The sequence below is a fragment of the Jatropha curcas genome, chromosome 11, assembly GCF_041381405.1.
Source record: "Jatropha curcas cultivar XTBG-Jc1 chromosome 11, XTBG_Jcur_1.0, whole genome shotgun sequence".
Classification (NCBI taxonomy): domain Eukaryota; kingdom Viridiplantae; phylum Streptophyta; class Magnoliopsida; order Malpighiales; family Euphorbiaceae; genus Jatropha; species Jatropha curcas.
The window spans coordinates 4,100,829-4,122,938 of NC_143161.1; the positions used below are offsets into that span (position 1 = coordinate 4,100,829).

The 22,110-nt window shown below is 31.7% G+C and overlaps 2 protein-coding genes across 3 annotated transcripts; both read left to right on the plus strand.

The window, feature by feature from the left end:
* The first annotated feature begins 845 nt into the window (after positions 1–845).
* Positions 846–6,770, plus strand: LOC105634089 (ENTH/ANTH/VHS superfamily protein). Its single transcript, XM_012216871.4, has 15 exons — positions 846–1,225; positions 1,334–1,403; positions 1,519–1,616; positions 2,184–2,322; positions 2,476–2,603; positions 3,458–3,550; positions 3,641–3,691; positions 4,588–4,653; positions 4,757–4,822; positions 4,984–5,064; positions 5,161–5,241; positions 5,381–5,554; positions 5,652–5,733; positions 5,846–5,967; positions 6,145–6,770. The coding sequence occupies exons 1-15, from the start codon at positions 1,136–1,138 to the stop codon at positions 6,496–6,498; spliced, it is 1,695 nt and encodes a 564-aa protein (XP_012072261.1). The 5' UTR covers positions 846–1,135; the 3' UTR covers positions 6,499–6,770.
* Positions 6,771–13,930: 7,160 nt separating this feature from the next.
* Positions 13,931–18,145, plus strand: LOC105634090 (myosin-binding protein (Protein of unknown function, DUF593)). Of its 2 annotated transcripts, none has more exons than XM_012216872.3 (4): positions 13,931–15,556; positions 15,651–15,833; positions 15,932–17,340; positions 17,436–18,145. In XM_012216872.3, exons 1-3 carry the CDS (start codon positions 14,215–14,217, stop codon positions 17,302–17,304), a joined length of 2,898 nt encoding a protein of 965 aa, XP_012072262.1. In that variant the 5' UTR covers positions 13,931–14,214; the 3' UTR covers positions 17,305–17,340; positions 17,436–18,145. The 2 variants fall into 2 exon arrangements, with proteins under 2 accessions (XP_012072262.1, XP_020534944.1); XM_020679285.2 differs by having other exon boundaries at positions 16,028–17,340.
* Positions 18,146–22,110: the final 3,965 nt, after the last annotated feature.

Here is a 22,110-nt window from a genome sequence, read left to right on the forward strand (position 1 = left end):
GGTCGACATGTGGCATTTGCCTATTTTAACTATAAAATTTTAACTAAATTAACCTTAACATTTGTTTTCAAATTCTAAATACTGGAACAATGTTTTTATTTTTCAATTTGATTAATACGGCTGGATTCATTTTTAATTAAATTATAATTGATAATTGATTCATCAAACTAAATTGATTGATTTAACTTAACTAGTCGATTTAGTCAAATTGATCCATTTAACTAGATTGATGGAACCATTTACTCACTCTAATTATCAAATTATCAGCTAGACATTAAAATTTATAACTTTGATCATCCTAGAATATGAATCTTCGCATATTAGTTAAACAAAAAAAGAAAGAAAAGGAACTTCAAGAATTCCTATTCATCTATTATCTATATATTCAGACTTTGCATTACCAAAATTTATAAGAACCGTGAGATTTCATATTATACGTTTTCAAAAACTATAGTTATTTATTTATTTTTACTAAAATTTCTATAGAAATTTGATTAATTTATAAATTTCCAATGAAAAATATCATTTACATGTTTTTAACACCATAAAATACATTAATAATATCACCAAGTACGAATATCACAAACAAACAACAAAATTGAATTACTTTTTATTGTATAATCATAATTTTTTTTTTTTTGTTTAATGACAGAGAGTCAACGTGGCAGCATAGTAGGACAGAAACTATAGATGAGATACTGAGACCGCAGTACAACCCGAAAAAAAAAAATACAAAAAAAAAAAAATGATGACGCACCAAAATGTGGGGGCCACCAAACGCCAACCATGTCACGAAAACCTCAACTAAAAGAGAAGCATCTTAGTTGGACCAAAAATTATTAAACAAAACTAAAAATAATAAAAATAAAACCCAAAAAAAAAAAAAAAAGGATCTCTGCAGACTTCTCCTCCTTCGTTGATCAATTCAATACACAAAATCACTCTCTCCCTCTCTCTTCCCAATAAACGGACTTACAGAGAAAGAGGGTGGCGACGCCTAAGCAACACGTAGTACCATAGATACACAGAGAGAGAGAGACACGAAATCATTTTTTGTTCGTGGAGATAGAGAAGCCGATCTGATCGCTTTTATTGAAAAACAGAGAGAAAAAATCTATCTATAATATATAAAAGAATGGGAACGCTTCAGACTTGGAGAAAAGCCTATGGCGCTCTCAAAGACTCCACCAAAGTCGGCCTTGCTCATGTCAATAGCGACTATGCGGTACTTTACACTATTTTTAGATACAAATATCTCCTCCTCTTCTATATATTTATCGTTTTTTTCCCCCCTCTTATCTGTGGATTCGATTTTTTGGGGTTCTATTAATAGGAATTGGACGTGGCAATAGTCAAAGCAACCAACCATGTCGAGTGTCCACCCAAAGAAAGGCACCTTAGAAGTGAGTTGTTGTTTTCTTTGATTTGATGGGTAGATCCAATTTTGCTTAACTCCCGTTGGGTTTCTTTTGTTTTAGGGAAAGATTTGTTCTCAGAGAATTTTGATTGTTTTTACAGAAATCTTGGTTGCCACGTCAGCAATTAGGCCTCGTGCCGATGTTGCTTATTGCATTCATGCTCTTTCCCGCCGATTGGCGAAGACCCATAATTGGACGGTACTTATTTGATCCATTCTCAGTTTTTATTTCATTGTTTCTTTGTTCTCTTCCATGTTATTGGATTGATTTGTGGTGCTTTTGCTTTTCTCTACGTTTGTGTTTGTGGATGGATTGTGGATTGCTTATGCGAATGTGGGGTGGGGGTCGATTGCAGAATCGGTTTCTGATTGATTTTGTTGATTACTAGACAGCAGTTAATTTGTTTAAAAACTATATACCACTTTTTGTATAATATGAATATAAGGGTCATTTACACTTGTGAATTAAGCCTTGACTGTGCTGCTTAGGTACTCAATAAAATGTGCAGTAAGCCAGTAACCACTTTTTGCTTGTACCAGAAATATAGGAACACATAAAAGCTTCAACTCAAAACCTTGTTGTATAAAGCTAGAGAATTATTGCTCTTTGTTCAGCATTTATACTGTATCAAAGATGTGATGTTTGTAGGACCAACAATAAACAGGAATTGATTATTTAACATTTTCCATCATCAAGGTGCATTTTTTCTCTTAATTCACATCATCATGTTTATATCATGATTAGGCCGTGCTTTTATTTTAACAGGTTGCATTGAAAACACTGATTGTCATCCATAGATTATTAAGAGAGGGTGATCCTACTTTCAGAGAAGAACTACTGAATTTCTCACAGAGAGGACATATCCTTCAACTTTCCAATTTCAAGGACGATTCAAGTCCAATAGGTAGTTTATAATTGTTATCATTTCCTTTACCAACCCCCGTCAATAAGCCTCTTAGCTTCTATTTGAGCCTCATTGCTTTTCTGTTTTAAGTTAAATAATTGAAAGTATTTCATTATTTTCTTTTGTTATACCGCTGTTTTCTTGTTTTTGTAGCTTGGGATTGCTCAGCCTGGGTACGTACATATGCTTTATTTTTGGAGGAACGACTTGAATGCTTTAGAATTCTGAAGTATGACATTGAAGCTGAGCGCCTTCCAAGACCTGTCCAAGGGCAGGATAAGGTACTCCTCCTAATTCATGATTCTTAACTTCTTCATGGAATGGGAAAATTGCAAGGAAATAGTAGGCCAAGTGGATTAACATTGTGAAACTCAATATAGAACTTAAATCACTATGACATAAATTAACCCAAGAGGCGCACCATCTTTTTGTCAGAACAGTCATGTAATTGAATGACGACAACAACTTTGTACATTGGAAGTGCATATCTAATCTTTTTAACTCAAACCTTTCTCAATTTGTGGTTTATTATGATTGAATCCTGTGATTTTAGCAAATCAATTCATGAGAGACTAAGACTGCTCATATACAATATTTATTTTGTGATTCATATAGAAGAGAATAAGAGACACTATTTCACTAGTTCAATCTGGTAGATCATCGATTGTTTGCAAATATTTTGGCTGTAAATGTGCTGTTTTCTTTTGTTTGTGGCATAGCACCTCCAAATTTAGTTATGTAGTCATTCGGTGAGAAGCGAGGACAGAATCTAGTTTCTGCGGTATGTGTATAAGTTACAAGAAGGATGATAAATAGGGCCATTCCAAATAGTTTGTTTAAGTTTGCCTATACTGGCTTGCTTTCTAATATATTTTCCTATAAATGCCTCATAATATTTCTAGGAAGTTCATATATTAAAACTTGTTGTTTTTTTCTGTATTTGGTAGCTGTGATTTGTTTTGGGATATTGTTCATTTAATTATTATCTGAAAGGAAAAGCCTGGCAAGAGGTATTAAAGCTGTCAGTGAATTTGCTGTTCGGGCTATTATTTGGCTATTTTGGCATACTAGTTTGTAAATGAGTTTCATTTTGTGGAACCATTTTATGTTATATGTCATTTTTCTCTTTATGCAGGGCTACAGCAGAACGAGGGATTTGGAAAGTGAAGAACTGTTGGAACAGTTGCCTGCATTGCAGCAGCTGCTGTATCGTCTTGTTGGTTGCCGGGTATCTTTCTATGAAATTTGTTTACTCTACTTTATTGCTCATAATGCTTTGGTATATGGAAAATAATTTGTTGTAAATTTATCATTGCAGCCTGAAGGTGCAGCTGTTGGCAACTATGTTATACAGTATGCTCTAGCACTGGTATTTTGCTCTCCATGCTATAATTCTGACTTGTAGAGAACCTTCTTTTTTTATTGTTATTTTTATTTTTATTTTTTATTTTTTATTTTTGTAATAATTGAGCTTTCCCAGTATTTTGTTTGTTGATAAATTTGTCATGTTTGAGGTGTTTGATTTTCCACATGGTATCTTAAAATATCATGGTGATTGACTTAACAATAAGCCTTAATGTCAAGTTAGTTCTTTAGGGCCAGCTATATAGATTGTGTACCTACTGTCCACTTGAGCTACGTGTTTGGGGAGATTTAAAGAAAAATATCATGGTAATGATGGGGAAAACATTGCTCAAAATTCAATGTCGTTGCATTCAAATACAAGAAATTCATTGTAAAAATGTCCTGTATTTATCAGTCACATTTTCATTTTAATAGGAGAAAGGTTGAAAGTCAACTAAAGAGCAAAGGGTGGAGGAGTGACAACCTATTCATGGATTAAGGCAAATTATACATGAGAATGATTTGAGAGTTTAGAGAAGCAATTCCTCTCCCTTAAAACTTTTCAGATGAGAAAAGTTTGCAAAATTAGCTCCTCTTCATCACTTAGTTCCTGCTTTACTGCATCCAATTCATCTCATATTGTTCAACTGTGGCAATTATAATATGAAAAATCACAGTTTGGGCACTTGGTCCAGGTCCTATTCTTTGCTAAGTGATGGAATAAGAAGTAGACATAACCCCGAACTTGTTACTTCCTAGTCCAAATTTCAGTGGATACATGTGTATCAGGCAATTTAAGTAAATGGTTGGGGGAGAAGAGGGTGTTATTGCAATTGAAGAAGACATAGGTGGAGCTGGAATTTGTGCTTTCTGTTCATGCATTTGACAATTGATAAAATTGGTGGTTTATGCAATTTTCAGGTATTGAAAGAGAGCTTTAAAATCTACTGTGCTATTAATGATGGAATTATCAATCTTGTGGATAAGGTAATTTGGTTTTATGGTTTAATCATTATGCAAAGTTGCCCTGTTTTTTATTGGATTGCTACTTTTGCTGTCTTTTGTTTTAATCTTTTCTATATCTTCGCAGTTTTTTGAGATGCCAAGACATGAAGCTGTGACAGCCCTTGATGTCTACAAACGAGCTGGCCAGCAGGTCATGTTATGAATTGAATTTCACATGTCAGCTACTTGTTTTATGTTTTTGACCAACATCTGTTTTGTGCTTATGTCTTTTAGGATGTTTATATTGTAGTGGAGATCATGAACTGAGGGTTTGGTTTTTTTATATTGATGGTTTTTTTTTTCTTTTTGCAGGCTGTTAGCCTTTCTGACTTCTATGAAGTTTGCAAAGGATTGGAACTCGCAAGGAACTTCAATTTTCCTGTTTTAAGAGAAGTATTTGATGCTATGACATGGATCTGATTTATCCTTTGTTTTAAATTTTCTTATTCTGGCAGTCAGCTTAATTGTATAATTATTTCTCACTTGTAGCCACCACAATCCTTTCTGACAACCATGGAAGAATATATAAGAGAGGCACCCAGAGTTGTTTCCGTTCCTAACGAGCCATTGGTCAGTTCAATTTCTATTATGTCTGGATCAATATATATTTTTGCAGCAGCAAAAATTTCCTTAAGGTTTATTTTGCCTCGCGAAGAAATCACTTCTAAACAATAATGCTTTAGGACTCATATGTGATTCTTTCAAGCAGCTTCAATTAACATATAGACCAGAAGACGGCCCTTCTGAAGCCGAAGAGACCAATTTACCCAGTGATGAACCTGAACCAGCACCTAAAGATGATGTTGCCATCTCCAATGTTGAGATTGCTCCTCCCACTCCTCCTACACCTCCTCAAAACAAGATGGACACTGGAGACTTACTGGTAATCTCACAATTGTTAGCTGACTTGTGTTGGCTGGTGGTTCCTGTGAACTCATCCTTTTCTTTTTTTCCTCTCTACTGAATCTTGATGGTGTTAGGGACTCGATTATGCTGCCCCTGATGCATCAGCAATTGAAGAAAGTAATGCATTGGCTCTGGCTATAATTCCAACTGAACAGAGTAATCTCATGTTCCTTATTTCCTTTTCTGATGTCCATCATTTGAGCTACTACTTCTTTGCACTCTGTTTTCTTGCTATTCTAACCTGGTACATTTGACTCTTATTTTGCAGATGCTGCACCAACATTCAATTCTGGTGCTGGTCAAGCTAAGGATTTTGATCCTACTGGATGGGAACTTGCCTTGGTTACCACTCCAAGCACCAACATTTCTTCAGTTAATGAGAGGCAACTGGTAGGCCCTTCTCTTAGAATTTTTATATCCTGTTGTATTATTTTGCCTCAGGCTGTTGTGTGCAGTCAATATTACCAACAATTTAAAGTGTCAGCCTTTCCTCCTTTTTGGTTAGCCAGCATAGAATGTAAAACACAAATTTTTGACAAATAATTCTTTGTTGCTGATGAATGTCAGGCTGGTGGATTAGACTCACTCACGCTGAACAGTCTGTATGACGATGCTGCATATAGAGCTGCCCAGCAGCCTGTTTATGGGGCACCAGCTCCAAATCCATTCGAGGTACAAGATCCATTTGCAATGTCAAACGGCATTGCTCCTTCTGCTGGAGTTCAAATGGCTGCAATGGCTCAACAAGCCTCCAATCCCTTCGGTCCATACCAACCTGCCTATCCACAGCCGCAGCAGCAACATTTGCTGATGGGCCCTACAAATCCTTTTGGTGATACAGGGTTTGGGACATTTCCCGTGAATACTGTCGCTCATCCTCATGTTAATAATAATCCATTTGGAAGCACAGGCCTTTTGTAAACCGAAACAAACCATTCAAAATTTGTAATGTAGCTGATGCAGTTGCTTTTTGTGCATTGAAAATGAGCGAGGCATTGTGGGTTTAGGTCCAAGACTCACGAGAAGATTGATGGTTTGCGGCATGAATCATATGTTTGCCTGGGTTGTAGAAGTTAACAGGTGAATAGTGTATTATGGATAATTAGTTGATACGTACGGATTATAATAATTGTAATTGATTTTTGAAGAATCTCTCCATGTGCAGGTGTTTTACATGAGTACAGTTATGTTTATTTCGTTTGTTCTTTGATGTCCCAATTTCTTGGGACGAGATCATATATTTTTTATTAGCTATTGGGATTGGGAATGGCAGGGGTCGATTCTGTAATGTCTGAACATGTCTCTAAGAAATTTCTCTTCCCAGCCACCTCGAGTTGTGGGTTCGAGTGAAGTATTAATTCATCCAATTGTTAGTGTCAATATTTTAAATTGCATGAAAATTGGAAAAAAAATATATTAAAAGAAAAAAATTGTAATTAATTACATTGCAGTGGGACTAAGAAATATTTACACTGGGTAAAAATTAACAATTTCACCTGATGAGGGATCTAATCTGAAGTATTGTAATTCTCTTAGTCTCTCCAATGGCTAGGATTCCATAAGAAAATCACCTGGTTAAAGTGACTGATGGAATTTAAATTATTGAAAGGAATATTACAATAGGAATCTTGATAAACTGATATTGCCATGAAATTTCCCATGTCTTTTGTTGTTATTATCTTTTTTTCCTCTTCTGTTACACTTGTTTATGTTTCTTTAAGCACTCGGTGAATGTCTTATTCTGAAATATTATTCTACGGTCTTCTTGAGCTACACATAACTAAAGCATTTAGGGCAGAACAACCTTTCTAAAAAGCTAATTACTTTCATTTTTTGTTTTTATTTATTGGACTCTCTTTTTTCCTCGTTTGGATTGGATACCTAATATCCCTTTGAATTTATATGCATAATTTGGTAGGTTCACCATTAGGTATAGTTGTTGACTAACATAAAACAGGGAGTTCCAATGCATTAAATGGGGCATCTCCCTTGTTGTGAATTTTAATTTAGGTTTTTTACTCTTTCATCGTCTTTTTCCGAGTCTAAATTGATTGCCGATGCCATGTGTTAAACGGTTAAGAGGCGCAATATATGTGCGAACTTAACTATAAATAAAGTAAAATGAAAAAAAAATTATATAACCGATCCTAATTAGTTTGAAATTAAGGTGCTGTATAATCAAAAATCTAAAATTCACCTAATGGCAAAATAACAGAACGAAGAATTGCAAAAGCTGAAAAATTGACCGACTTAAAATCATTACTTTTACTAGACATGCAATCTAAATAGAAAGATTGCTTGCCTTTAAAGTTTACAACTAGTGGGGTGTTGTTAATCTCCATTTTTTTGGGCAGCTTTGCTCTGCACATGAATTGTCCTTTTAGTACAAATAGCCATGCCCTTATGATAATTTCACAAACACGTGCATCTTAGTTGCAAAATCTCCCAGAACCAAGACCCATGAGAGCATGTCTTATTATCATTATTATGTGGTTTAAAAGATTACAACCAAACACTATTTATTTATTTCTACTCAAACGGAGGGAGAAAGCTCAAACCTTTTACACCTTGGTGTGAAAAAGCTTAGGCCCAAGAGTAACAATGTAGACATATTTATGGAACTGGAACAATCTTGAAGCCAAGAGTCCAACATGCAATTTAAAAACAATTAGATATTTTATTTTCATAAAGAAACATAAATTCTTCCCAGAGTCATTGTTCCTGTACATGGATCCTATCAAGTATCAATGGAGATATGAAAAGAAAAGTAGAAAACAAACAATCCAACTTTCTGAATCAATAAGGGGGAAGAGAGAAGAAGAAAGATGGAATTTTTAAAGCTAAAGAGAGGGAAGAAAAAAAGCAAAAGAAGAGTGAGGGAAGAAGATTAAAAATAGGAGGCAATAAATAAAGCAAAAGAAATGTCCCACAACCCTTCAAACGCTCTCAAATCATCATCATTACAATTGCAACCCTCCACATTGGACTTCAATTCTCCTTTTCTCATTTCTTTAATCCCCTGTTTTTTTATCACATATTCACAGCTGTTTTTCATATATATATATATATATATATATATACCCTAAGCAATATGAATCCTAACGCATCTATATGTATACATATTCAGTACTGAGGATAACTGTATAAAAGTTTCGGATCTTGAAAAAACCTATGCTTGCATTTGCATAGCTTTCTTTTTCTTTAGTGGATATTATAAGCTTAAAGGAAAAAAAAAAAAAAAAACAATGTTATGTTTCAACAAGAAAAGAGAGAGAGAGAAAGAGAAATAAAGCCTTGTAGAACGGAAAGCGCCATAGCAGGCTTAGCCTTTCAATGGGTGAAATTATTAGCTAAATGCTGTCTTGGACCCTAAAAATTCCGACAGTACCATTAATTCCTTTGTGATACTCATAATTGATTTCTGTCCAATAATATTTATTTAATTGATTAATGAATTATATAATCTTATCATCAACATAAGATTACATTGTAATTAAACTCCATGTATACAATTATTTAGTATAGGCATCAATCTGATGTCTTGCCAATGAATTCTACTTGTGATAGTTTAGTTGGAGATTGGGTTTATTCTTTGTTTTATTCATAGAGTTCTTAATCACAGTCGTAAATGAAGAAAATATTTTCCTTTCTGGCGATTTTCTTTTTGTATATTTTTTTTTACTAGTAATTTTTGTTGACTAATCAATATTTTTTTTTTTTGTTTGATCAATAATGTTATGAAAATTTCAACCTTTAATTAAACAAAATAAGTTGTTCACCTTAAAATCCCTAATTTGAAGTAGAAGAAAGTGTTTTTTTTTAAACAAAAACCCAATATTGAGGAAAAAGAATACAAAAGGCATAAAGAAATACATATGGCCTAAGTTCTAAGGACAATGAGCCACCAATAATTAAGGTACCCCACAATAGGTTTTATTAGAAGGGATTGGCAATTGGTATAGCTTAGGCTTTTAGTTTTGGATCAAATGTCCTAACTTGTCTAACGTCCCACATGCTAGCGTACCCTACTTTTTTATTTTGCATATAAAATAATTTGAAGACCCTTAAATTAGGGGTAGTTTAGTGATTTGAGCATTAAACATTATTTGGTTTAGTTAGACTATTATTATTATGTAGATTAAATGAAAATTAAATTCCATTCACGTTGAGTATTTGTAATAAATTTAAATTGCAGGACTACTCGGACTATAAAATTATGTCTTGAAAATGTAAATCCAAAATAATCAAAAAAATCACTCGACAATAATTATTTATAGAACATATGAATATTCGTGTTTAAAATGCGAATCTATGATCACTAATATATTACATGTGAATCTATGTTAATTTTAAAAAATTTTCCTTTTTTAGAAAAAAACATAAAGTTGAATCATGAAAAATAAAAATAAATAAATAAAAATTGTGTATATATGTTACATAAAATCACCAATTTTTCATTAAAAAAATAAGAATTTCTATATACTGAAACTTAAGAATTTTTTCTTATTATTTTTTGCTGTTTTATTTGATTAGAAACGAGAAACCATTGTGTAAAATTCAAATTTTGCACGTAATTTAAATATCAAAATTAAGTGTTATTTTGCTTATCGTACATAGAATCTCAAAATAGGAAAATAATTATGGTTGTTGTACTAGCTATTTTATACATTCACATAAAAATAAAAATAAAAAAAAATCTCCACCTTCACATTTCTACTTTCATATCATATGTATTGATTTTAGAAAATTAGGTCAAACTAAATCATAGCAAATACAATCTTAATTGTTAAAATCCTCATTCTCAATTGATGTTATTAACAAATTCTTTGAAGCTATGTTATTATTATTATTTTTCTCATCAAGACCGAATTGCAACTTCTGGAGTCCAATTATTATTATTTTTTTATAAAAAAGGATCACCTGAAAAATATTTTTCCTTCACGGGTTTTACATCCCTTGACAATGGTTTTTTTAAAAAAAAAAAAAAAAATAATTATGGAAGCAATAGTAGATTGGAACACTTCAACAATCACCGATGCTTATCTCAACTTACATGCCTATAGCAAAAAATAGTAATACTATGTACTTTTTCTTGTGGCCTACTGGCCTTAAACCTAGTTAAAAACATTTAATTATTTTTTTTATACTTTACACCAGATATTTAGACTTATGTCTGTTTAATCATTCACAAATCTAACTAATTCATCGTCGCTCTCAGATGTAAAGAGACTGGTATAAGGAATTCAATCCATAACTTTAGTCATAATGACCAATCTCACGATTAGCTTTGTGCTTGTTGAGCTAAAGGAAAGTAAGGATAAATGGGTATCATTGGAAATGGAAAATAGGTCACTTACAGTATTATTATTGTAGTACAAAATTAAGCAACACACAAATTATGTACTCTCCTGTTTTGTGATTTGTTGGAAGATACCTTCAGAACCAAGCCATCCCTGTTAAATTGGACAGTATGGGTCCCTCCTTTTATCAATCAATAAAATAATGGTCGGCTGCCGTAATTTTTTCTTTTATTTTTTATTATTAATTATTATCATCATATTTGCTTAATGTGGTGTTGTTTTGTTGGGACATAGAATTTGAAGAATGAATGAGCCACGTAAGCTTAGACCTCGGAAAATATTGTGGGCCAATTATATGTCAATTCCAAGTTAATTATGCAATTTTTTTATAATTAACATGACGGACGATTATTTATTTATTTATTTTTAAAAAGAAGAAACCGAAATTCAATGTTTCAAATAATGCCCTTACACCCATTTAGATTTTAATGCGAGTCTTGTGGGAATTAGATCATTATTGTCTTTCTTTTTTTTTTTTTTTTTTTTTGGTCAAAAATTGAAAGTTAATTAAAGGTATAAAAGGGGGAAGAAGACAGCCTCGATCAAACCTTTAATCAAGATTTAACTTTAAAGTCTATCGAGGAAAGTTAATTTATCTTTTTTTTTATTAATTTTTTTTCATCCACAAAATATATCAAATTATAATGTTTTATATACTATGATAAAAATGTAAAGATATAAAAAATAAAAAATTATATACCTTTATTGTGTAGCATATAATATTCTATCGGCATATTAAGTCTCCTAATGTACAAGAAAAAAATTTAAAAAACAAAAAAAAACTTAATCACTGAAATGCAATACAAAAGTGAAGTTAAAAAAAAAAATCTTTAATTTTTTGAGCTGGCAACCATGAAATTTCAATTTTAAAATATCAATCAAATAAATAAGAGAGGGAAGGGAACATAATCATCTTTTAATTAGCGGTTAACTTAGGATTGAGATCTGCAGAGTTAATTTGATTAAAGCAAAAGTGATTTAGAGGGGCATAGCACAAAAAGTTAGATTCCGCCCTTAAAATTAGAATTTTTCTTTCTTTTTGTTTATGATTTTAATGCTATTGCTGGGTGGTTTTTATAAAATCATTTAGTATTTTATTTTTTTGGAACATTTGTTATTTAAAATCAAAACTGTGTAGTAATTATTAATTTTAAGTCATTGGATAATCTTATCTACATATCATTTTAAAATCTTAATTAAATTAAAATTCAAAATACAAGAAAAATCTCGATATCAAACTAATTTGATTAACTAAATGAATCATTTGTTTTCATTCTACGTATCTACGTCAGCTCCTCCCCTTAAGTAATTTCAAATGATTCTAGAGTTATTAAAAATATTATTCAAGAAATAATTTTCAACTAAGTCAAATTTTGGATAAAAAAAAAACTATCATTATGTTGGATTTATTAACATTAATAATATATCAAATATCTAAATTTTAATATATGTTAATAAGTACAAATTTGTAATTTTATAATTAATAGTAAAAGCAATTGCTTGGTATGATAGTTATGATGACTATTCAGTAAACTTAAAAGCAAAGGGTTGGCTAATGGCTATGGCCTACGGGGTCGGCGTGTGGCGGTGCCGTCGCGCAGCTTCTACCCACCATATTACCCAACTACACCAAACTATCGGAAACACAAGTTTTTCTTATTTTGTCAACAAAGATAGCCTAATATGAAATCATCCAATCCAAAACGGTCATTGCACAATTTATATTGCTTCTTCAAACTTTATATTTAACCAGAACTGGTTTAATTACTGTTTAGGGTTTTGTTTTTAAATAAAAATATTTTTACTTTTAGTATTTATCTAATCCTCACGGTTGAATCTATAACGGTACGAAGTAAATTTTATTTATAAGATTTTGAATTTGAAGTACTTAACATGATATTATTATATTATATAATAACAGCATAATGAGAGTTTGTGCATGTGGATGCAATCAATCACTCTATCTTTCATTTTTTTTTTTCTTTTGTATTTTTCTAATTATATATTTTATGCATTATATGATGAAATGCAATCTAATCTTTATTTCAATTATTGCTACCATAGTGAAATAAATTTTAACTAAAATGGAAGTTCTAAATTTATGTTGTATTTTTATTCATTGGAAGATTATCGAAAAAATGTTATGAATTACACAATTAATGAAAATTCTTATGGCCGAAAAATTTTAAATTCAAAACCTGTCGCTTTCGCTTTAATTAAAAATGCCATCAAACTTAACATTAAAGTACTAACAATTGCAGAAATTTTTGCAAATTTTACATTAGAAAGAAAGGATAGATAAGAAAAAAAAAAGGAAAAGGAGAAGAAGAAGAATGACCGAGAAAAGGAATAAAAAACAAAATAGAATTTCATAAAAGAACAAAAGGCCTCATGAGGAAAGAGGGAAACAGAGTTGCATAATGAAATAGAGCATCTGGCATACTTAATTGGGCCCCACACTTTACTTTGAGAGTGGTCCACCAACTTAATTGGTATGGTTTGTGGGTCACTCCATTTTGTTGCCCAAAGAGAAAACCAGACTTGAGAGGTCGCCATGCCCTTAAAGATGAAACTTGAGAAAGTGTTTAACTTGTTTTCCTTTTTAATATATATAATTCTTTTGTCAAAATAAAGATTTTTTTTTTTGACTGGAATTAAAGAATTACTCTCTATAACATAGAGAGATCGATCTATAAATATCACGTAGTGCAATATATTATGCATACGATTTTATGCAGTATAAAACATAAAATGGCAACAAACTAACATTTGCTAAGAAAATAAATCTGTCCGTCTCTACAGTATGATCAATGTTAATTGGTTACTTGATTCTGTCAAAAGCATGATATGATAATTAAGAGGAAAAAAAAATATATATATATATAATTTTTGGTCCCAAAAGACATTCTTTAATTTTCATTGACTCAATTATATTAAAAAAAAAAAAATCCCCATCTCCATTTAACATGTAAGTCTCGTTTGGCTGTCATTCCTATTCAAATAACCTTTTCAAGTCCAATAAACAAGTCACTTCTCCTTCTTCCATCTACTGCTTCTATTCTTCTTCACGCTCCCTCCCTCTCTCTCTCTCTCTCTCTCTCTCTCTCTCTCATTGAAAACATTTCTTCACCTTCTCATCTATTAACACTCTGTTCCTGACATTCTTCTATCTCTGCTTCCCTGTTCTCTCTCTCATATTGAGTAAAGTTAATACTTTCTTTTGATATTTTCTCGTAAACACACTCTGTCTTTCTTTCCCTGTAAATAGCAACCATCCATGGCTGCCAACAAGTTTGCCACCATGCTACATAGAAAAACCAACAAACTTACTCTTATTTTAGTATATGCAATGCTTGAATGGATTTTGATCGTTCTTCTTCTCCTAAATTCTCTGTTTTCTTATTTGATAATCAAGTTCGCTGATTATTTTGGACTTAAAAGGCCCTGTCTTTGGTGTTCTAGGCTTGATCACTTATTTGAGCCAGCTAAGTTTCAAAATTCTTATAGATCTCTTGTTTGTGAAGATCATGCCACAGAAATTTCGAAATTGGGTTATTGTTCAAATCATCGAAAACTAGCTGAATCGCAAGTTATGTGTGAGGATTGCTCTTCCTCTAATCATGGCGAATTATCCACCAAGTTTGCTTTTTTTCCATGGATGAAGAAACTTGGAGTGATCCAAGATTGTTCTAGTGGTGATAAGGTAAGTGAAAATCATGAGGCTATTTCCAAGTGTTCTTGTTGTGGTGTTAGCTTGGAAGAAAAACAAGGAGATAATTATGTGATTAAGTCTTTCTGGAGAGATTCAGATAATACCCAGAAAGGAATTTTTATTTTGGAAGAGGAATTTGATGATAAAATTGATGAAGAAGAAAAAAAATCAGGGTTTGTTTGTGATCGATGTGGGTTAGAACAGGGGATTGATGAAAACAGAGAAAAACAGGGGATTGATAAAAACAGTGGAGTAGAGGATGAAAACAGAGAGAAAAAGACAGAGGAGAATTTTTCATGTTTTGTTTCTAGTTTTGATTGTAAGGAAATGGTTTCTGATGAAAGCGAATCATTCGTAGAAAAAGAGCAAGAATCAGTCAACAAGGATGATTTAAATGTGTCAGTGGAATACCCCTCTATTAATCAGGCACCGATGGTTCAAGAAGGTTGCGATAAAGATATTTCTGGTGAAAATATGCAACCTCAGCATTTAGAGTTCTACATTGATCAAGAAGATTTCGATTTGATTCCAATTGGTTTGATGGGTTCTAGTCCGACGGAGAAGCAAAAAGAAGAGGAGGAAAATTGTGGCAATGAGGATTTTGTTTTGGAGTTTGATAAGCATGTGGGGACACAATATCATTTGGTTGTGGAAGAAAGGACCAGTTTTGATGAGAAAGTGCCATTGCTTCCCATTCAGGAGAGTGAGGAGGAAAATATGGTTGACTCATGGGAGTTTAACGAAAATGAGAGTTCCTTAGGAGTACAAGCTGACTTTGAACTGGTGAAAGAGGACTTAGAACTAGTTGGCAATGCTCAACCGCCACGAACCCCTAATGGCAATGGTTATGATGTTCAAGAACGTTTAGAGATAGCAGGAGAAGAAATGGAATCAGATAACAGTCAAGGTGATTGTTTGATTTAATTTGAGCTAACTTTTCGCAGTGCTTCTTTTTGAAATTTCGATATATAATCTTTAATTACTTTTGTTGGTATGTGTAGTGTCTGAAGAAGGACTTCAAATGCAAGGTGATGATATTGAAGCAGATGTATCAATAGGGACAGAGATTCCTGATCATGAACCTGTTGAGGATTTTCAAACACAAGAAAGTTTTCCTTCATGTTTGTGCGTACCAGAAAACACTTCAAATAGCAATGCTGATTATTGTGCCTATGATGATCACGGTGAGCCTTAATTTCTCATACACCATTCTTTTTACTGACTGTAAATGCATATGGAATTTTGAATTGATGAGTTAAAATGAATTAATTCATTGCATTAGGTTCTAAGCAAGATGAAGATGATGTAGTAGAACTTAGGACCATAAATGTTGAGACAAGCGAACCAGTGATAAACACTCATTTGTCATTGTGTTCAGAAAGCAATGATATCGAGGAAGATAAGATTCCTGATACGCCAACTTCTGTTGATAGTCTCCATCATTTGCACAAGAAACTGCTACTTCTTGAAAGAAGAGAATCTGGGACAGAAGAGTCTTTAGATGGAAGTGTTATCAGTGATATAGAAGCAAGCGACGGAGTTTTGACTGTTGAGAAGTTGAAGTCAGCCTTGAGAGCTGAAAGAAAGGCTTTAAATGCTTTGTATGCAGAATTAGAAGAAGAGAGAAGTGCTTCTGCAGTGGCTGCTAACCAGACAATGGCAATGATAAACAGGCTTCAAGAAGAAAAGGCTGCAATGCAGATGGAAGCTCTGCAATATCAGAGAATGATGGAAGAGCAATCAGAGTATGATCAGGAAGCTGTGCAGCTTTTGAATGAACTTATGGTAAAGAGGGAGAAAGAGAAGGCAGAGTTAGAAAAAGAGCTGGAAGTGTATCGAAAGAAGGTACAAGATTACGAGGCAAAAGAGAAATTGATGATGTTGAAAAGAAGGAAAGAAAGTAGCACAAGGAGCGGAACTTCTTCGGCTTCTTGTAGCAATGCTGAGGATAGTGATGGATTATCTGTTGATTTGAACCATGAAGTGAAAGAAGAAGATGGTTTTGATAACCATCAAGAAAGTAGTAACCAGAACACCCCTGTTGACGAAGTTCTTTATTTGGAATTGGCTAATTTTGAAGAGGAGAGGTTATCCATTCTGGAGCAACTCAAGGTTTTGGAGGAGAAGCTTTTTACACTTAGTGATGAAGAAGAAGAGCATTTCGAAGACATAAAACCAATTGAGTATTTTTATGAAGAGAATGGCAATGGCTACAATGAGAATTTGGATCATAGCAGTGAAGTAAATGGAGTTGCAAATGGTCATTACAAGGAAATGAATGGAAAACTTCATCAAGAAAGAAAAATAATTGGTACAAAGCCAAAGAAACTTCTTCCACTTTTTGATGCCATTGATGCAGAAACTGAAGATGGGATGTTAAATGGGCATGCAGAAGTAGTTGATTCTGTTGCTTTGCTGAAATCAATCAATAAATTCAACATAGAAAACAAGAAACTTTCAATTGAGGAGGAAGTGGATCATGTCTATGAAAGGCTACAAGCACTTGAGGCAGATAGAGAGTTTCTTAAGCATAGTATAACCTCTTTGAGGAAAGGAGATAAAGGGATAGAGCTTCTGCAAGAAATTTTACATCATCTTCGCGATCTGAGAAATGTGGAGCTTCGCGTAAGGAACATGGGGGATGGTGCTCTATAATGACAATGTGCTCAAACATGTCAAAGAACATAACAGGTAATTAATTTGTTGTGCCTTCAGTTTATAATCCTAGTCTATATTGTTAAACCAAAACTACATTTATTGATCCAATTTATGTTTGGTTAATGCAGATTTCATTATGGAAGATGATTCAAACAGCTGCAAAATTGTAGCTGGAACAGCACTGGCTTTGTTGTTTAAATGATACAAAGACCAAATGCAAATGCAATTGCCAAATATTTTCAGCCAAAATATTTCATATGGGGAAGTCTCTTGATGGAGAGGGAGGCTTCTGCTACGGTCTGTTGGGTGGTCTTGGTGGAATTCAAGATATGAAAGTCTGCCTATTTTTCAATTTTGTTTTTTCTTTAACTTTCTTCTCTTTGTCCAAGTAAGCCCAGATTTTTGGTGGGTTAAGTTGAGTCAGCTTGCCATCATCTTTTTGAGGGAAAGGAAGATGGTGAGTGTATGTGTGTGTAGGCTAGTGAAAAGAAGCCAAGCTGTCATTTGTATGTTGTGAGGAAGAGCCTGGCTTGCAAAGCTGGAGAGCCCCAATCAAGATTCCAGTGCCAGGTACATAGAAGCATTAGTTTATTTAGACAATTAGGATTATTAGAACACTCTTTTTGTTCTTTTTTTTTTTTCTCTTTCTTTTTCTTAAAACACTTATGAGAAGGCAAAAGAAAGGGTAAGTAACCCTTCTTTTTCTTTCTCATCTTTGCATCATTTCTTAATTTGGTGGATTGTTTATTATTTGAGGGGGGGCAAGGTTGAGTTACTTGTATACTACATGTATCCACTTGTAAAGTACATAAAAAAAAGTGAGTGTTTGTTAATTTTATTTTGTAGTTGCCTTTGTATATATATATAAAATTAAATTTTTTAAAAAGAAAACCGATAATGTAATAAGAAGGAACATTGCTTTCTCATTTAATGTTGCTTTAAGCATAAAATAACTGTTGGTAGGTAGGTACAAACCAACAAACTTAACAGCCTACTAATTACTAAAAACAAAAAGACTTGCAAATTATACTTTAGGGGGGAGCTGCAGCTGGTCTGAGCTGCCTCATAATTTGTTAATGTAAACTTTATAAATTCCTACCTCCTTTTTAAATGATTCATGTGCTAGGATTGGAATAACAAGAGTACAACACATCGCGTGTATATATAATTCTATTTCTTCTTTTTTATTTATAAAAAGTTCGCTGAAATTTAAACTTGCAATTTCATAATATCCGGTATATAATCAAAATTTCTTTATATAATGGCAATTAGATTACTCTAGAGTTAAAAATTTTAAATATAATCATCACCATTGAAAATATTTTATCTAAATATTATTCTTCTGAACGTGAAAATAAAATTGTATACGTCGAGAAAATTATGTGAGGTGCAATTACATTCGCAAATCACATGCATGTATCAATGCTTAACAACAAAGCAGCAAAGGATTTTCTTCTTCTTCTTCTTCTTTTTCTCAATATCCATCAATGGCTGTAAGAGTTGCATTTATAATTTATATCTCATTTCTAATATTGCATCCCAACTCTAGATTATGAAAATCATGTTCTTTTTTTATATATAAAAAGTTAAAAACAAATATTAAAGCTTTGCACCTAACTACCTATCTACATTATTGAAAGCTATTGGTTTCTCCATGTTTAAGTTTGATGCTATTAACATGTTTAGCTCTTAGAAGCATAAAGATTTACTCCTTACTAAAAGAGATAGTAAGTTGGAATGTCAATATATGATGTCAGAATTAAATTAAAATAAATTGTTATAAAACCTTATTAATATTAATTAATTTCGGTAATTAACCCACTAAACACCTAATGATAATATTCTCTCCACGTGGTGCATTACATTCTGAAATGCAGCCTTTCCTTCTTTTTTCTTTCAGAAAAAAAGATGGGGATATTGAAATTATCTGTGTGAGCAAATATTGGTTACCAACTTTCGGCGGAGCTCGAAAAGATTGATTAATTAAAATGAATGAAGGTTTGATGGGTTTCATTATGGTTTTGTAAGAATTTATGATCCTAACATGTCCCATGTTACCCAACTTTCAATTGCGTATTAAGACCAAATTAACTCAAACTAGTTGGAATGTCAAAAGATTAATGAGTAATTTAGATTCTTAATTCTAGTTACGTAGTTCATTTCCAATTCTTGGACTTGTTCTCTGAGTGAGACAGGCTTTACCTGCCACATATTTAACCATTCAACACCAGGATAAATTATGTCTGTAATATCATGAGTTAACCAAGGAAGAACACCATTGCGACAACTATCAAAAGCATGAAATTTCATTCCAATACAGAAGAAGTGAAACTCGCGACCCAATCTGCACTTACAGTTACAAGTACGCAGTTTTAGATAAATTTCAAAAATTGAAAAAGAATTTTGAAAATTGACGCAGAACAGAAATTTTGATTTTGATTTTGAACAGGAGGTTGTTCAAAGAAAGGGATACACAAACCTATAAAATGGTAGAAAGGTGCTAATATTTTGATTTTGAATACTAATCCATGTATGGAAAATGATGGATCTATCAGCATCATATAAGCCCGCCAGGCTGTTTCCTGTAAATTGCAATGCCGCGTTAAATGAGCTTTTTTCTATAATAAATTTAAATATTAAATACTATAATTATATTATTTATGTATAAATTAAATTTTCTGTAAAAAATAAAATTGGTACAAGTATATTTTGCATTAATATGTTAAATGTACTAGTCTTTTTAGTATGTAAATACATAATTCTATATTAAAATATTAAATATAATTTTTATATGTAGAACTATTTGTTTTAATTTTAACATACAATAAAAAATTGCATACTCTTGATATAAAAATTTGCAAACATAAATATAATTTTTATTTTAAAAAAAACAGCTATTAACATTGACATCCCTTTTAAATTTCTATGGTTCAAAACAAAAACTAGAAACTGTACTATACGCATTTACATTTTCTATTGACACATCGTTTTCCTCTTTTTGGTGTCTGGGCTCCATGATCAAGCTTCTTATTGTACAAATGCATAGCAATAGCATTGACAATTCCATGCCCTCTTGAACTTTGAGTCAAATGGACTTGTAATACATAATGGATAATATTAACTGCACCCGTGAATAATATTTGAAATTTATTATTTTACACTTATTTAATATATTTTTTTATTAACAAAATATAATAGTCAAACTACTTGTTATTAATTAAATATTAATATAAATAACATTAATATATTAATATTTAATCTTTCAATAAAACTTTATATTTTGAAAGACAACATAAACCGTATTTACAAATCACAAAGACGACCAATAAAACTCTATTTAATTAAGTGTTTGAATAGAAAGAATTTTCTATAAAATGTTTTTATAGGCAATTGGAATTCATAGTCTACTACAAGTTAATAATTCTCTTAATATGAACAGTAAACAAAATTTCAAAATCAATTCTTATGGAATTTTTTTTTTTTTTACTTTGAGAAGAAAATATATATTCAAAATTAATTGCAAAAAAAGAATGTCAAATAAGAATTTCCAACCAATAATAATTACTCAATAACAAGTTCCATCAAATTTCCGTAAAAAAAAAAAAAAAAAAAAAGGTTCCATCAACTATGAAGTTTCCTCTAACATTTTAGCTGGGACCATCTTGTAATTTCACAAATATGTACTATCAATTTTCAGAGGTCAAGCAAAATAATATATGGGGATATATATTTTCTAATAATATATTAGGCCCGGTTAAAAATTTCAAATCAATATAAATGATATATGGAGGACATGACCTCTCTTCTAAAAATTAAACATATAACAAAACAATTATAACTAAAAATAATAATTATTCATTGATTTAATAAGAAATCCTAAAAAATATTAAAAGCTAAACTTGAAAAAATTAATAGATCCGACTAGATAAATTTCCTGAATCTTTTATACATGATCTAATCATCCATGAATTAGTTATTTATGATGAATACAAAGGATGTGAAAATCACTAAGTCTAGTGAAGCAACAAATCGCACTACTAGACTCTAAAAGACAAAAATCATCGTATAGTTTAAAAAAAAAATCCACAAATGTCCAAATATACAAAATAAACGCAAACCAAATATTCCATAAAATAGAGAGATCATAAACTTCATACAAGATGGAGATAAACCATAAAAAAATAATAAAAATATAAATAACATAAGTCTATACTCAATAGACATAAATTTTTGTAATTTATTTAATAAAAAATATAAAATTGGCAACAAAATCAGAAATTAATGGGAGGGGTTGTCACAGGAATGAGTCTCTATATCTATATGTTAGATTTCTGTGTTCAAACGGAGAAAAAAAAGAAGAAAATTTTTATGAAGAAAGAGGATCTACGAGAATATATATATATATATATATAGTGCTGATATAAAAAATTAATACATATTTCCTACTACCAACTTTAGAATATTTCAAGTTTTCGAAAGAAGCTTTGACTATGCCATTGAATTGTTTAAGTTAAAATTAGACTCAGTTCACAATTGTGCTGGAGCTTTCAATTTATAAAAAAAGTTACAAATTAAACAAATTTAAGTTTGATTTATGAAAAATTTTAATTGGTATTTTTTTGAGTGAAAAATTTTAATTAATAAAATCATTAAAATAATTATTTAATGTTTAAATATTTATTTTTATTGTAAAGGATGAAAAATGTAATTCCTTGCTACTCCTTTTTTTCTTATCTTTTTAAATGTATTTTGTGGAAAAATGGCAAAAACGATTACTTATACTAATATTTTAACCGCACGCCA

What these genes read in the sequence shown, in the direction of transcription:
- LOC105634089 (XM_012216871.4), top strand. Translation starts at nt 1,136, where the DNA reads ATGGGAACGCTTCAGACTTGGAGAAAAGCCTATGGCGCTCTCAAAGAC. An exon ending in ACAAACGAGCTGGCCAGCAG is followed by an intron (nt 4,823 to 4,983) that starts GTCATGTTATGA and finishes TTCTTTTTGCAG; the next exon opens with GCTGTTAGCCTTTCTGACTT. An exon ending in ATTTTCCTGTTTTAAGAGAA is followed by an intron (nt 5,065 to 5,160) that starts GTATTTGATGCT and finishes TCTCACTTGTAG; the next exon opens with CCACCACAATCCTTTCTGAC.
- LOC105634090 (XM_012216872.3), top strand. Translation starts at nt 14,215, where the DNA reads ATGGCTGCCAACAAGTTTGCCACCATGCTACATAGAAAAACCAACAAA. An exon ending in GGAATCAGATAACAGTCAAG is followed by an intron (nt 15,557 to 15,650) that starts GTGATTGTTTGA and finishes TGGTATGTGTAG; the next exon opens with TGTCTGAAGAAGGACTTCAA. An exon ending in TTGTGCCTATGATGATCACG is followed by an intron (nt 15,834 to 15,931) that starts GTGAGCCTTAAT and finishes TCATTGCATTAG; the next exon opens with GTTCTAAGCAAGATGAAGAT.